Source organism: Mauremys mutica, chromosome 8, assembly GCF_020497125.1.
Source record: "Mauremys mutica isolate MM-2020 ecotype Southern chromosome 8, ASM2049712v1, whole genome shotgun sequence".
NCBI classification, from domain to species: Eukaryota; Metazoa; Chordata; order Testudines; family Geoemydidae; genus Mauremys; species Mauremys mutica.
This window is the reverse complement of record NC_059079.1, coordinates 66,781,150-66,798,153: the sequence shown is the minus strand read 5'-3', so window position 1 is coordinate 66,798,153 and position 17,004 is coordinate 66,781,150. Positions and strand designations below refer to the sequence as shown.

General features: G+C 46.4%; 1 protein-coding gene across 1 annotated transcript; it reads left to right on the top strand.

Annotated features, from left to right (window-relative positions):
* Positions 1-2,330: 2,330 nt before the first annotated feature.
* On the top strand, positions 2,331-15,733 carry SEC22B (SEC22 homolog B, vesicle trafficking protein). Its single transcript, XM_045028420.1, has 5 exons — positions 2,331-2,519; positions 4,791-4,900; positions 11,449-11,609; positions 12,504-12,650; positions 13,714-15,733. The coding sequence occupies exons 1-5, from the start codon at positions 2,445-2,447 to the stop codon at positions 13,866-13,868; spliced, it is 648 nt and encodes a 215-aa protein (XP_044884355.1). The 5' UTR covers positions 2,331-2,444; the 3' UTR covers positions 13,869-15,733.
* Positions 15,734-17,004: the final 1,271 nt, after the last annotated feature.

Sequence of the window (17,004 nt, the reverse complement as noted above, 5' to 3'; positions counted from 1 at the left end):
ACTGTCATCATTCAACGTGCTTTCGGACGTCTCAAGGGGAGATGGAGGAGCTTACTGACTCGCTCGGATCTCAGCTAAACCAATATCCCCATTGTTATTGCAGCTTGCTGTGTGCTCCACAATCTCTGTGAGAGCAAGGGGGAGACCTTTATGGCGGGATGGGAGGTTGAGGCAAATCGCCTGGCTGCTGATTACGCTCAGCCAGACAGCCGTGCGATTAGAAGCGCTGTGCATCCGGGAGGCTTTGGAAGCTAGGTTCCTCAGGGAGCAGGGTAACCTGTGACTTTTCAGTTTCTTTACAGAGAAGCTGAACCTGCCCCTGCTTCAGTTACTGTTGATTTTCTTCTGCGGTTACATAGCCCGTTCACCACGTTTCCCCCCTTCCAACACATGTTTAAAAATAAAGTTAATGGAACATTGTTAATTAACAACGTTTTCTTTATTAATGAATTCGCGTTAAAGGGTTGAAACAGGGACGCAGACTGTGGTGGGTAGGGTGTGCAGTGATGTTAACACCGCTTCTACACTCGAGGAATGATAGGCTCCTGCTCCTAGAGCGGTCTGCAGTGCCGGACTGGTTGTTTCAACGGAGCCTGCCATCCCTCCTTTTCGGGACTCTGTGTGCGGTGGCTACGTGACCTTGTGGCGGGGGAGGACGGTTACAGATTCCCCTGCTGTGTGGCTCTGTGGTCCGGGACAAGGACAGCTGCATAAGTTCTGTAACCACCCTCCCATGCCACAAAGTCACGTACCCCCCACCCACACAGAACATGGAAAACACCTCCCAGACCGACCAGGGTGCCTACTGACTGCACTGTGTGTGTGACCTGCTGTTGATCCTGCCCCGTGTCTGTACCCTGGTAAAGGTGACTGTCCTATGCAATTAACAACCCCCTTCCCCTCCCCCTTCACAGACAGTCTTCTGTAGAAAAACTTGACGGAAATAGTAATTAACAGCAAACTACTTTTAATAATCAACTACACAGTTAGGGGATGAAACTGGGATTGGGGCTTCGGTGAGCCAGGAAGGGAAGGACTTCTCAACATGTAGGGAATGAGAGCCTTCTTGTATTTGTGCACTCTACAGGGGTGCAGTGACATTTTTCACGGCCCCTGTCGCCCCTCCTTCTTGTTACTTTGGGTGAGGGGGGGTTGGGACTTTGTGGCGGGGGACGGCGGTTGCAGATACAGTGCAGGGGGGCTCTGTCCTCCTGCCTGCGGTCCTGCAGAACATCCACAAGGCGCCGGAGCGTGTCAAATTTTCCCTGGGCATTTCCTGTGTGGCTGGTCAGAACATCCAAGCTCAGACTGCTGTCCAGAGCGTCAACAGAGTGGTGCACCGTGGGATAGCTCCCGGAGCTACTAAGGTCAATTTCCGTCCACACATAGCCTAATTCGACATAGCCATGTCGAATTTAGCGCTACTCCCCTCGTCGGGGAGGAGTACAGAATTCGAACTAAAGAGCCCTCTAGGTCGAACTAATTAGCTTCCTGGTGTGGACGGGTGCACGGTTAAGTCGAATTAATGCTGCTAAATCCGACATAAACTCCTAGTGTAGACCAGGCCTAAGGTGCCACAAGTACTCTACAGCCATTCACTCTGGAAAACACAGCAAAGGGGGAGTTAACGGTAAGGCTTGTGGAGTTAGACACCTGAGAACATGTGACCACACAAATTCAGTGTAAAAGAGGATGTTATTTAACTGGGTATTCACAGCACATACGTCATACACACAATAAAATAACTACAGCGAGAAGTGAACAAAATGCAAGGGATCCCTTGGCCGACTACGGAATCACTCGACTTCATGTTTTGTGCCGAACTTACAGCATTTCTAGACCAGGATTTGGGAGGCCATGACGACAAACCCGTCAGCCCCACATAGGATGACCCTGCGCAAACGGGTAGTAAAGCCCAGGGCAGCAGCGGGAAGGCTCAGCGCTTTCTCCGGCGGGATGGGCGAAAGGGGCAGGCTTGTTCCCCTCCCGGCCCGAGCCCTGGCAGCCCGGCCTCCAGCGCGGGGGTCGGGCCTGCTCAGGGCGTGGGGCCTAGCTCACGTCCCCATCGGGTGGAGTGGGAGCCCGGTGCGGGATGGGCAGCGGCGACTCCCCTGGCCCTAGGCTCGCCCTACTCCGCTCCTGAGCGGAGCGCGACCCAGCACCCGCTCGGACCTCCCGGCTTTGATCCCCTAGAGTCGCTCCCTTCGCGGCCACGGGCATCCCCTCCCCGGGCCGCTCCCACCGGAAGTGGATGGTGCCGGTCGGGTTGCGTTCAGCAGCGGACCGGAAGTAACCCGGCAGTTCCAGTGGCGTAGCCCGGATGCTGCGCTGGCTGTTTCCGGCCACCTCAGTAGTAGAGGCCAGTCAGAGGGTGGCGGGTGGCAGCTGGCAGGCAGGGCGCGCGCGGGGCCGAGCAGCGGCTCCCGGGTTGGAAGGGCGCAGACATGGTGCTGCTGACTATGATCGCGCGGGTGGCGGACGGGCTCCCCCTGGCCGCCTCCATGCAGGAGGATGAGCAGGTGAGAGACCGAGACTCCCGGCCTCGAGACCCCCCCCAGGCCCCACCCTCTCCCGGCCCAGAGCCCCCCCCGAATCATCCCGCTCCCGACAGGTCTCCCCCCTCCCGGCCCAGAGCCCCCGAGATCCTCCCCAGATTCCTCCTTTCTCTGTTCAGAGGGCTCCCCTTCCCGAGCCAGAGCCCTTCCCCAGGCGCACACTCCCTCTTCCTCTCCCAGAGCCCCCCTCAGACTCATATCCGTCCCAGGGGGGACACAGAGCCTGTGTGGAGGCTTGCAAAGCAGACCCTAGGTGAGTTGGATTTGTGCCCTCAGAAGGCTTTGGTAGTGCTTGACTCTGCTGGCAAACGTGAGTTTCATGCAAGGTTGATGACATTTGGCACTGTTCTTCTCGCACTGTGACCCCGTTGGAGACTAGACTCCCCCACCCCCTGGCACCGAGAGAAAGACATGAAATAGAAATAGATGAACTAGTGTATTAATGGGCGATTAGTCCACTGACAACAGAGTGAAGTAAAGCCTTATAATTCTGGAACCTAACGGTACCTTTTTAATGTTAGTTGGAGCTCTTTTCCAATTCAGCAAGGTTACTTCTTTTATAACCAATTATAATACCCATTAACATCAAACTTACCCATAACCAGATTTACATTTTTGCCACCTTTTTATTGGCTCTTTACATTATACATTATTTAAATTAACACTTGCACCAGTGTTATTTTCAAACTATTAATATAATCATTTAATAAATGATATTTAAATTTTAAAATGTTTTATTAAAAATCCTGCTAAAACACTTTGGGTCATGTCTTTGTTACCTTCAGTTTTTTTATTTTACTATTTTCAATTTATTTTTAGCCTTTTTTTTTTTTTTAAACTACCAGCTTTAATTTTCCATACCTGTCTACACTTAAGCTCACTTAAACCTAAGCCTAATTTTGATTTAACCTGTTTTTATAGGCTACAGCAGACACAGCCTACATTGATTAAAAGTCTTTTCTGTTGGGTAGGAGTGCCACCTCCCCAAACGATACTATTTATGTGACAGAAGCATTCTTCCATCAACGTAGTTGCATCTGTCCTGGGGGTTAGTTTAGCATAGCGATGTCAGGGGGGTGGTTTTTTCACACCCCTGCCTGATGTACGTGTGCAGACCAAGACTTATAGCCCTTGAAAAAGGCAGAGACTAGATTTGGCACCAAGATCTAGGCACCCCGTGTCCCCCCAGCATCTAGACTCCGAGAGAGAGACCATGTGTCTCCCCAATATCAATGAAGTTCCTAGAGAGCCTTCCAGCACTGAGATCCCAAAGTAGATCAAAACTGTGTTAGACGCCAAGACCCACCCATCAGTGAGAATCTCACATACATGTACACTTTTTTGAGGGAGCAAGCTAATATTCCTGGAGAGAGAGATCCTGGCAGTATGTCTTCACTGCAGCGTAAGCCCAGGTTAGTAGAATTTAAGTTAGCAGACCCAGGATTTGTTAACTGAGACTTGACCATCTTGGGGCTCCACCATCCACGCTACATTATGCTGGTCTGAGTTCAACCACCTTTATCCCAGACTTCTTAGCACCCTCCCAAAATGTGTGTCCACTCTACCCCTTTGTTCATGGTGCCATGTGGGAAAACTTGACTGTCCAGAGGACAAAGAAAGCTGGCCTGTGGGATTGTAGGACATTTTTGGAAGAGCGTGAATCTAGCAGGGCTGTGTCTACACTGCAAAGTAATAGGGCTTGAAGCCTGTTTTCCAGTTTGACTCAGACGTGGACCCTTCACCCGTGGGGTACTGGGACCCAGGGTCCAAGTCCTGAGTTGGCATGATTTGTGTGTAGACAGATGGGAGTCGGGTAGGCTTAAGCCTGAGTTCAAACCTGGGGCTGACACTGCAGTATAGACATACCCTGTGAATCATGAACTCTTCCCCTCTCCCTCAGGGCAGAGAGACTGAAGCACCTTCTCTGGACCAAGACCCTCCACAAGAGATGCTACAAAAAACAAAACAAAACTCCCTAAGAGACCTCCTAAATGGGGACTGAGATATTCATCAGCGGTAGATTCCTGAGATTTACCAGCACCTACCACTTAGTTTGACTGTGTCCATTGACTTCAGATCCAATTCTGGTAAAAACTGTTTGAGGTTAGCTATGGATATCATGTTAGTTTCCTTGTGGGAAAGGGCCTGTCTATACCTTAAGAGGTTGTTGTATTTTTTGCAGTTCATTCTGCCATATGGTAGAACCATGCCTAATAGACTTTTTTCCCTTCTCAGTCAGGTCGGGACCTGCAGCAGTATCAGAGCCAAGCTAAACAACTTTTCCGGAAGTTGAATGAACAGTCGCCTACCAGATGCACCCTAGAAGCAGGATCCATGGCTTTCCAGTAAGTATAACATGCTGTAGAGATTAAGGTGGAAAATGTAGGTATTCCAACCTACATCTATAGAAAACTGAAAGGTACTTCCAGGAGACATTGGAGGTATACTAGAAATTGGGCCACCAGAGAAGAGCAAGAGTCATCCCACCAGACCATGGGAAACCTGTGCTCAGAGAGAGTGTTGTTTCCTTTTATATCCTTTCAATCATTTTAAAATTTCGTTTCTTCTCTAGCATTGTTAGACTTCATGCATTCCAATCCAGTTCTTGTATTCTGCCACTCTCTTTTCTGTAGAGTGCATATATTTGGTTCCCTTTAAGTTTTCTCTACAGGTTGTGCCTACTAATCATTCTAGCATCTGTTGTCCTTTGGATTCTCTGAGATTTATCAATATATTTTTTTAATAGTGGGGCATCCCACCTATACTTAGGTTAGCATTACCACAGTTGATTCTTCCTATACAAGATTCTCTTCTCTTTCCATTCCACTATGGCATATCTTTCATGTATCAGCCTTGCACTGCGAGCTCATCTAATTTGTTGTTCGTTATTTCCCTGAATCTCCTCAGCATTTCTGCTCTCCAGCAAGCATTGTCCATATTTTATACAGTTTTGTCTAGTATGATTATCCTGAAGTGTCTTAGCTGCATTTAACTCATCCCTTTGAGTTTGCTGTCTCTCTCTAAAACCTTCCATAATGTTTGCCCTTTGCTTTCATTGTAAACCCTTCTAAGTTAGGGTCATCTGCAAATCTTACTGATGTACAACATAGTTCTAGCAGACTTGCTCAGGGTAAGCGGTGAGCTGGCAAAATCTGCAGGCAACACAACATCATGTAGGTTAAGACCTGAGAAGACTGATGAACTTCAGAGGGACCTTACCAAGCTAGGCAGCACAGTGGCAGTTGAAGTGAAATGTTGACACTTTCAAAGCTATGCACATTGGAGGGAATAATTTTAACTCTGGCACCTCCTAGGTTTTAAACTAAAGATTGAAAACATTTGACTTGCTACCTTTAGAGAGAAGATTAATAAGAGGGGCCATAAAAGTATACAAAATGATGAAAGTTATAGAGATGGTAGAGGCACCTCTAATCACTTTCTCTCATAACACAAAAACAAGGGAACAGCCAAGTAAACGAAAAGGTGGCAATGTCAAAACTGATAAAGGAAATTGTTTTCAATGCAATTAATTGCCACAGGATCTCATTGAGGGCAAGAAGGTAGCAAGATTTTAAAAAATTGTATAGGTAAAAATATCTAGAGTTTAAAAACCCTTGTTTGGAAGCACCCTCATGGCACAAAGCCAGTCTCTAATAGTTGGGACCTAGGAGGCAGCTTTCCTCAAGATAGGTTTACTCATAATCACTTACTGCAGGTTTTTTCACGTTTTTTCACTTTTCTCTGAAGCAGTCTGGTGCTGGCCATTGTTGGCAATAGAATGCTGGACTAGGTAGCCCACTGGTTTGATCCAGTCAGACAATTCCTGTGTTGAGAATTTCTATTCCCAAAGATGCTACTTGATACCTTTTTCCAGTTTGCAGTCAATCTGAGTCATTTGTTTCCATACCACAATATTATCTAGACATCATTCTGACTTCCACTTAGATGCCTGGGGACGATGATATCTAAATCATAGTAAAGCTCTTGCTATGTAGTGTCCGTGGCTCTCTCTGCTTACCAAACTTATAACTATATCAAAAAAGGCTATCCAGTTTTTTGGTCTCAGTTATTTATGGATCACAACCACCTTGCAGTGGCTTTGATCTCATCAGAGCTGTTAAACTAAGAAAATTCAGCCAAGTGCAGTATTTCTCTGGGAGATCTTAGAGGGGCAGATGAGGGGTGTTGGAAGTGTTGTGGGTGAGTAGGCAGGGGAGGAGCACTTTGCCCTGTGAGTCAGCATTGAAGCAGTTCTTCAGCCAGCTGTTAAGGCAGGGGTGGGCAAACTACAGCCCACAGGCCAGATCTGGCCCATGGGATTGCCTTCTGTGGCGCCGTGGGCCCCGCGCTTCTCTGCAGAAGTGGCTGGCACCACGCCCCTGCAGTGCCCGAGTGGGGGGCTCTGTACATTGCCCTTGCCTACAGGCACTGCCCCCTGTAGCTCCCATTGGCTGGGAATGGGGAACCGCAGCCAATGGGAACTTCGGGGGAGGTAAGGGCACAGGGCACGGAGCACTCCGCCCCACCCTCCCCCAGGGGCCGCAGCACTTCCTGGAGCGGCCGGGGCCGGGGACAAGGCAGGCCTGCAGGACAGGAGCCTGCCCTGCCCCCGGTGCATGCCGCTGCCACCCCGGAGCTGCTTTAGGTAAGCGGCGCCTGGCTGGAGCCCGAACCCCTCCTGCACCCCGCCCCCTAACTCCCTGCCATAAGCCCCTGCCTGCACCTCACACCCCTCCTGCACCCCAACTCCCTGCCCTGAGCCCCCTCGTACACTCTGCACCCGTCCACCCCAACTCCCTGCCCTGAGCTCCCCGCTGCACCCCTGTGCACCCCAACTCCCTGCCCTGAGCCCCCTCGTACACCCTGCACCCCTCCTGAACCCCAACTCCCTGCCCTGAGCTCCCTGCTGCACCCGTGCACCCCAACCCCCTGCCCTGAGCCCCCTGCCACACCCCACAGCCCTCCTGCACCCCAGCCCCTGCCCCGAGCTCCCTCCCGCAGTCTGCACCCCTGCCCTGAGCCCCCTCCTGCACGCCGCACCCCTCCTGCACCCCAACCCCTTTCCCTGAGCTCCCCATACACCCCGCACACCTCCTCTGACCCAATTCCTTGCCCTGAGCCCCCTCCCACACCCGCACTCCCTGCCCCGGCCCTGCATACAATTTCCCCACTCAGATATGGCCCTCAGCCCGAACAGTTTGCCCATCCCTGTGTTAAGGGGTGCAGATTGCTGCTGGTGCCATTTTTAGGATGAGACATAAAGTCACAGATGAACAATAAAAATCAGTTTTAGTTTTAAACAAAAATTCTAATGAAACTTTTGATAATGCTGAATAAAAAAAAGATGTTTGAGATTTGGCCTAAAATAGTCCTATTTAGAGGCTAGTGCATTAGCTTGGCCGAGGAAAAAACTGTTCTTCGTTAACTGAAGTTCTAACTGCTTGAAAATAACATAGTGCAGAGTAAAAAATGCCATGACAGCTGTTGTGGAGCAAAGTGGAATGTGCACTTCTCCAAATGTGCTGAGGTGTTAATATGAATAGCCTTAAAACTGACAAATTTTGAAGAAAATTTGGCTCTCACTGAGACCCAAAACCAAGTTTGAAGAATTTTCTTCGGCCATTTTAATGTTGGAGATTAAAGTAAAAAAGCCTTACAACCAACTCAGGCCTGGTGTACACTATGTTACTGTTATCATGGCATGTGAGTATACACACTGATAGGTATGCAGGTGATAAGTGCCTATGCAGTCTGCTGTGAAATTAGTTACTAGCTGACCTTTGGCTGATTAGTGTTGTAAGTCTTTAAATACACAGATTACTAGTTTCATTGAAAGGCAACCCATGGCCTTTGCCAGCTGGTGGCTCTTAAAGAAGTGTTTTTTTTTCTCTTTCTTAAAATAAATATAAAATATTAAAATAAATATAAGAAATTAAATTCCAAAAGTATATTAATTAAGGTTGCACAGATAAACCTTCAGAAATCAAGAATGCAAAAAGTTAAAGGTGGCCAACTGTATCTCTTTCCCCTTACATATGTGCATTGCAAAAAGGGCTAATTACATGTTTTTATATTGTGTTAAAATTTATGCCAAAAAAGTGTTAATGCAGTGTTAAAGTTCTCATTTTGCTCTTTGGATCCTGAAAGATTATGGATTGCTCAAGCTCTTGATAATGTTTTGAGGTAACTGTGAGTTATGCTGGGAGGAATCCAGTATGTGTGCTGGGTTGCTAGTCAGACCAGAACACTGAAGACAAGGATAAAAAATGATGGTTTGGCTAGCACTGTTTTGGAACATACTATAGAAACTGGGTCATGGACTGATGTAGAACAAGTTAGGGGCTTTCTTAGGGAAATCAAAAAGCTAATTTGTGAGTATATTCTGTTCCATTGTGGACAATGATGACTACACTCTTACTGTTCAAGGCGAACTCCATTGTTGTTTGAGGCTTTTTACTAAAGCTAGGAAGTGCCATGTTGGGAGTGCAACAAAAACAGATAATCCTGGCCTCTCTGTCCAAAAATTAATTCTTGAATGTGGCAAATTTGAAGGATTTAAACATTTCTGGGTCTCTAGAGGCTAAACTGAGGAAAAATCAGATCTATATGCTTGAAGCTGCTGTTGAACATATGGATACCAGGTTTACCAGGCTATTATATGGTTTCAAAACTTTGATTCCACACAGCGGCCTAGTGATTGCCATAATGGGCCAATTCTTTTTTCAGTGTACAAATAAACAGTGTGCTAAATCACTACATATAGGTGTTAAGTAAAGAGAAAAGGAAAGGTGACTTACAAGTTACATTTATTGCCAATAAATCCACAATAGTGCATATGCATGATAAGTTTTGAACCCCTAGGCAACCTGCCTTAGAGGTTATATTGTTATTGGTGGGACTGTGTCCTCATTGTCTTGTATCACTGTGGTGCTACAATACAAGTTTTCCACAATTATTTAAATTAAAACAAGCCCCCAAACACACACATGTGCTTTCTTGGATGCCATGACTTGGGCCATTCAATTATATCTGCATCCAGTGTAGGTGACTTTCAGCCCTCTCTGGTATGCTGTACTACTGGCTGGAAGAGGAACAAACATGGTAATAGACATAATCACAGTGAGCATTCAACAGCAGGCAGCACTCGTTAGTGGAGGGGTTGGTAAGTGCTATTTGGTATGTTCAGATCTAAATCTCAAAATCCAATGGATTTCATCCAATCGGATTTGTTCTTGAATTAGAAATAAAATACATGTTCTCTGTTCTGGCATGGGAACTCAAACTGACACTAAAGTAAGGACAAAACTAAACTTGCAAGAACAAATGATAGATAGACACTAAAAAAGGGATGGGGGGAGGGGGATTAAACCCTGGCTCATTAGTCAAAAACAAAACAAGTGGAATAGAGCAAAGTGCCATTAAGCAGTTACACCAGCTAGTATATTTCATCTTAACCTACATGTGAATGAGGCCACAGCCTGAAAATTATTGACACAATCACACTTTCTTGTCAGATAACAAAACCTGAAGTCCCAGCGGCCCATGAGCAAGCAGCATTTCTGTTTCTCAGCTTGCCTCTGTGAGACGTTGTGTATGGGAAATGGAGTCCTATGCCTAAGACTCACCCAGGGTGGAGTTTGGGGTGCCCCAACTAGTCTCCTAAGGCTGTGCAGGGCTGATCACCTATCTGATGATTGCCAGGGGATTGATGCAGTTCTGAATCTCTGTAGGAGATGCCACAATAGTCTTCTCTCCCTGTGGATTTATATAGTGGGATTATGATAATATCTGACTTATTTTCTTTCTTTTTCCTAATAGTTCTTAACATACTGTTAAGCTTTTTTACTGCTGCTGCACATTAAGCAGAAGTCCAGGGTGATGCCAAGATCCTCCTTGAGTGAGAACAGCTAATTTAGAACCCAACATTTGGAATTATTTTTTCCAGTGTGCATTACTTTGCACTTACCAATGTTGAATTTAATCTGCCATTTTGTTACCAGAAAGGGCATGGGAGTATAGTGCCTGTCTCCTTCAGATGACAGAATATCAACAGGAGGAGGGGAATGTCCCTTATTCTGCTAAGTCCAATGTCAGGACTTTTTAAAACAACAACCAAAAACACTAAGGAAATTCCCAGGCAAAACTTTGTTAAAATGAAGTTAAAAGCCTTTGGCAGGGATTGAACCCAGGATCTGAAGCCTCAATAACACTGTAGTTAGGGAAAGGAAAAGAGAAACGAAGGCATTCAGAAAGACTTAAAATGAAGCCTAACGTGTAAAACTGTGGAAATTCAGTCATAGTACTTTCAGTAGAGTAACTGTGTCCTAAGCAATGCACCGAGAACCTGAAACTTAGACTACAATATCCATCCCAAACAAACAGTTCATCTTAGCAGGGGATGCTAAAGCTAGACTGTAGTATGCTGATTTGTGCCAACTCAGCTGCCTTCGTAGCTATGAAGTCCAAATAAAAATGCTTTACGATGTCCTGGTAAGGTGAACTTGCTGAAAGGAGTCATTCCCCACTCCTCATTAAGGGCTCCAACCTGCCAGGCATTGCGTGCTCTCATGACTTTGCAGGGTCAGGCCCTAGGATTCTGTATTTCAGCCAATCATCCAATATGATGTCTCATATAAATTCTCCTAGGAGGGTGAGTAGATGGAGATTATGGTATTTGCAGAGGAAAGGAAAGGGTTAGTGCAGTGACAGGGTATCCCAGTATTGGGGAGACACGTATGAAGCCTGCTGTGCGATACCTGGTATGCTTTTGTGTGTAGTATAATAATAAACCCAAAGGCTGGAACACTCCACCATAGAGAAGGAAATATGGGAAAGGGAAAAGTGGTGTCTTACAGGGGCAGGGTTAAAATTTGTCTGGTTTGTTCTCTTCCAGCTATGTTATTGAGAAAGGGGTGTGTTACCTGGTGTTGTGTGAGGCCACCTTCCCCAAGAAGCTGGCCTTTGCATATCTGGAGGATTTGCATTCCGAGTTTGATGAACAGCATGGAAAGAAGGTGCCGACGGTCTCCAGGCCTTATTCCTTCATTGAGTTCGGTGAGGTCCTTCCCCTTGAGACTAATTAATAAACATCCTGTTTGTTTGGCCACATTGGCCTCTCCCAGCTCAGGCCATGGAACTTACCACTGACAGTGGAGAAATCTGGTGCTCTCTATGAGCCAGGAATGCCAGGTATGTGAATGGAGAAATAGTAGGGGAAATGGAAAATTTCCTACAATCCAACTTTCTGCTTTTAAGTCTTGGCTTTTTCTTGTTAGCATTCGTGTGCACCTTGCTCACTCTCTCTGCAATGCTCTGCACTGGGTTAGCCCAGAAAAAGATAGACAGCACTGGATGCTCATGCTCCATTGGCAGCCTATTGTTACTCTAGGCAGCGGTTCTCCCCTGATTGTGTTAAAGGGTGGGAAGCAAACCAGCAAACTTCCTCTCACTTGAGGTCATCTGGACAACGTAGGGACTTCCAAAACAGCCCTCAGCTGTACTTTTATGGCAGCATTGGAGAGGGGTGGGAAGTGGATGTGAAGCATGGTGGAGCCAACACTCATTAAGCATTGAGGAAACCTCTGAGCTGATTGGCTTCAGATGTACATGTCCTCTTTTGGGTGGTCTGTTCTTGTAAGTCCAAAGGTCACCCATCCTGCCAACTGCTTTGTCCCTGGTAAAGGCACGCAGGATGCAGCGTGCTCTAAAACAAGTCATCAGTGCTCCTTGTGTCTGTCAGGGGAGGAAGGGGTTATTAAATTGCCCTTGGGCTATGCTGTCATGAGGTTGGGTGGTTGGGATCTACTCAGAGCAGGGTAAGAGGTGTGGTGGTGGGTGCAGTTTTGGAGGGAAAGAGGTGGAGGCTGGCTCGAGGGATGTTCTCCGCATGGCAGGCAGGAAGTGCTGGGAGGAAAAGTTTTCCATGTTGACAACCACCTTTTGTTCCAGACACTTATATCCAGAAAACCAAAAAACTCTACATTGACAGCCGGGCAAGAAGGAACTTAGGCTCCATCAATACAGAGTTACAGGATGTGCAGAGAATCATGGTGGCCAACATTGAAGAAGTCTTACAGCGAGGAGAGGCACTCTCAGGTACATGGAGTTCAGCTTTTGAAACTCCTTCCTCTCTCTGAGGCTGGCAGGCGGGAGATGGCTGAGGGAAAGATTCTGAGACTGGGTGGCAAAGAGGGCCTCCTGAATCAAGATTGCCTTGTAGTGTGTATGTCTGGCTGAAAGTGCATTTTCATTTGTCTGATCTACATCATAAATAAGGCTAAGATTTAGTATGGGGTATAAAAGTCATGGACAGGTCACAGGCAATAAATAAAAATTTGCGGCCCGTTACCTATCCATGGCTTTTACAAAAATACCCGACTAAACCTCTACTGCTGCTTCAGGCCCTGCTTGAGTGCTGGGGATTGGCTGCCCCCCGGCCGCTGCTCCTGGGGACTGCTCACCAGATGGCCTCTGAGCACCCCTGGGGCCACTGCTCCAGCTGCCCCAGGACCGCTGCTTGGGTGCTCCCCAGAGCCAGCCACACCGGCCACTGTTCTAGCAATCCTCAGAGCCAGCTGCCTGGGGCCTCCCGAGCAGCAGGCGGTGCGGCTGGCCCCAGGGACTGCCAGAGCAGCTGGCCCCGGCGGTCACTCCAGCAGCGGCAGGTGCAGCTGGCCATGGGGTGGCCCTGAAGTCAGCCACACCAGCCGCTGCAGAAGGTGTGGAGATTGCAGAAAGTCACAGAATCCGTGACCTCTGTGAAAGAATCACAACCTTAATCATAAACCATCTGGCAATTTGTAACCCTACTTTGGGAGGAGCCAAAGCCCCTTGTGGGCTTGGGGCTGTTCTTGTCCTGTGAAGATGAATGTTGGTGGTGTGTGTCAAGGACAGGAGTGTGCTAGTGTTTTGAAGGTGCTAATGAAGTTACTGTTGTCCCTTCTGTTTGGGGAGGTAAACAGTTTGTTGCATTGTGTTGTGGCTTGGCTAACAAGCTTAATGTAGGAATCCTTCAGAAGATGAGGAATGGAGGATGCTCAGTAAATCAGATAAAGCTCCAATAGAGCTGCTGCAATTATCTATGAACACAATACGGCGGGAGTGTCTTGTTACTGTTAATCCTGCAATTAATCTGCTTCCACTTTCTCTTCCTTAACAGCTTTGGATTCCAAGGCCAACAACTTGTCCAGTTTGTCCAAGAAGTACCGTCAGGATGCAAAGTACCTTAACATGCGTTCCACCTATGCCAAACTGGCAGCTGTAGCTGTGTTTTTTATCATGTTAATAGTCTATGTGAGGTTCTGGTGGCTGTGAGATGTTGGCAGTCACTGGAGAGGGAGAGCCTGTAGCATGGCAGGTGTATGTGTGCAGCACACTTTGTTCACGGGGATGTGCATTAGAATCCACACAGGACTGTCACCTTTAAGGGTGTGTCTTGAAAATGATACCTGAGTACTACACTGCTTAGTGAATCTTAATCATAGGTATAAAATCGTCTTGGTGGACTAGAGGCTTTTCCTATGAGGCACTAAACACTAGGGACTCTATAGAGTGTGGCCTCCCAGTGTACTGAACTCGTTAACAGTGCTGTTTGATGTGTCCTGGAGCTGTTAATCAGTGAAGTTTATCCTAATCAGGCAGTACTGGCAATAGTCACTTCTTCCTCCCTTTTAAAAAGTAGCTCTAGTGGGAAATGGACTCTAATGGACATTCCTTTTGTCAGCAATGTTTGCTTTTCTAGAATCTGGGTCTGCATTTGCTTTTTTAAAACAAGACTCCCTTGTTTGAAGGCTGATTCTGCACTGTACATATTGTAATGGCTTTCACCCTTGTCAAACTAGCTATTGTTGGGTTTTCATTGTCTGACATCTTTGCTTGTTAAATTTTCAATTGCTTTAGGAATAAATGGATATTAAATTATGCCTTAAAATTACATTATATTTAGTCTTAGGCGAGACAGTGAAAGGCAACTATAACTGACTCCTACAAAATTAAACTACTCGTTTGTAAATCTCACTTTCCTGGCAGTTGTGTATAAGCGCTTGTTTTAACGTGACTCAGAACAGTCTGTTGGTGTAATTAAAAAGGCACTGGCCCAGGCACAATGCAAACAATTTCATCTCTGTTTTCCTGCCATCTGTCTATCTTCAGAATCATTGCATTATTTCTTTCCCCTCTGTAAACATTTTTTATTCCTCAAACAAGTGTATCACTACCGCTAGCATTCCAGCACTTGCAAACTACCCTACAAAAACAGCCCAGTGTGTGTGATGAAGAAAAAGTAGAACATTTCTTTAAAGAAACATTTTCGTTTCAAGTTTCGATGAGTTTGGTTATAGAGAATAGTACAGAGTTTTAAAAACTACGATCCCTTGTTAATGTCCTGTTCTCCCTATGGGCAACCTCTCTCCACTTCTTTTGGCAAGATCTAAATGTAGCTGAAGATAAATTCATATTGTGGGGCTACAGCATTTAATTTCTTAACTTGTTTCCCGCCAAACAATGTAAATAGTTCCATCATGATGTGATTTTTTTTTTAAATTTTTGTTTTTTGGTCCAAGTGCTAGAAACTTTGTCTTGCCTATTAGGCTTTAGTTTTTTAAATCAAAGCTCTGTACAGGCATCCCACACCTTTTCCACAATAAGGTGTCTGTTTCTGTCATTATCTAGCAAGTGAACACTCTCCTAGAACAGACAGAACAGAAGGAAAAATTCAAAGTTCCTCGCACCTTCAGAAAACACTTAATTTGCTGCAACTCTGAAAGTGTAAGCTGTAACCAAGATGGTCTCCTGCAGTAAGGTAGGGCATAAGAGCGAAAAGAAGCCTGAGTGACTCCCCTCTCTTCCTCCTGCGGGCAGGCAAATAGGCAGCTAAAATTTGTCTGCCGATCTACTTGCAAACCTGATCTGTCAGTTAGTCTCATCTTCTGATTTTTGCATGATGTTTCCATTTGTTTATTTGTAGAGAGCTGTACTTTTAAATTCTTAAGTTGTGTCCCTGACAGATGAATGTACAAGTGATGTAGGTCTGTGTGTAACTTAGGTACTGAAAGGTGAGCAGACACCACATCTAGATTCTGTAATGACCTGTAGGGAGTAAAAAACTCTTGCAGTGAATGGCAGCTCAGTGAGCCTGCTGCAGCCCCAGTGTCACAGTGAAATAAACACTTGCAAAAGTTCATTTGCTTTTAGTGTGGAGTTTCCTGTCTATATGTACAGTGTCTTCATAAAACACCCTCTCCTTCCTTCTCATGGTCGAATTTGTCCAGGGGTAGAACTGGGCAAAGGCCACTTGGTAAATGCTGTATTAATGAAGTAGGCTTATACCTAGAGTGGAACATGCCCTTCACCTGGGGCTGGGCTCAATTTTTCGCCTGTAGGTTGGGTCGATTTTGGCAAATGCCATTGTCCTTTTCTAGCCCCTAGCAGGAAAGCAGGAATGCTTCTAATGTTACCTGTTACAGGTGGGCCCAAGGCCTGCCTTTGTGACCATAAATGCATGTGGAGGTAACATGTATGCAGCTGCAGATATTTTGTGTAGTCTTTTGCAACTTAGGTAGGTCTCGGCCCTGAGAAGCTGAGTCTTAATTAATACAGCAAGCTAGTCAGCGCCCTATGTATTCCATGGCTTTGAATTTGCTGAAGAATCCATCCTTTGCTATAGAACTGTACTCAGAATTTGTTCTCATTTTTAAAAATATTGTTCCTAGCCCTTTCCAAGGTGCAGACCATCTTAAAAACAGGATGCAGCTACAGTACCCTGTAGTGTGACAGTGCCTCAGACCAGTGTCCTGTGTGGGAGGGATCAGTGCCAGATGCTGCAGAGAAAGTTACAGGAAACCCTGAAGTTGATGGTTGTGGAATAATCTACAACCACAAGGGGGAAAGGTTTTGCCTTCCCCCAGCAGTTGTCAGTAAGTTTATGCTATGAAGCCTGAGTGTTTATGTCCTTTCTGATTTTGTGATCGGTTAACTGAACTCTGCATGTTCTCATTAAACGGTCTCAATTTTTTTTAATCCTAAGATTTTGACATTAATATGTAATGCAATGCATTCCAAATGCTAATTGTGCATTGTTTTAAATTGGCTGCCTTCGACTTGATTATATGTCCCATAAGATGGACTCCAGGTCCAACACTGCCCTGCCTTCAGTCCAAAGCAGAGGCATTCTGGGAGTTGTAGGCCTCATATCAAGAAGTGCTGGGAGGATGGGCAGTATGGAAGCAGCTCCTTTACCTCAGGGCAGGAGACAGCGAGGTAGGGGAGCTTTGGCTCTCCAGTCAAAGGCTGGGAAGAGGCCTAAACAGCAACCAGTCAGAGAAGGTCACTTGGGCATCATCACAGAACCTTCAAGTAGCCAGAACTGGAGCCTGACACCAGGTTTTCCTGAAGTACCCTGAGGAGGGGGTATAATCTGGGTAGAGATCCAGAGATGGAGACATCTCGGGTC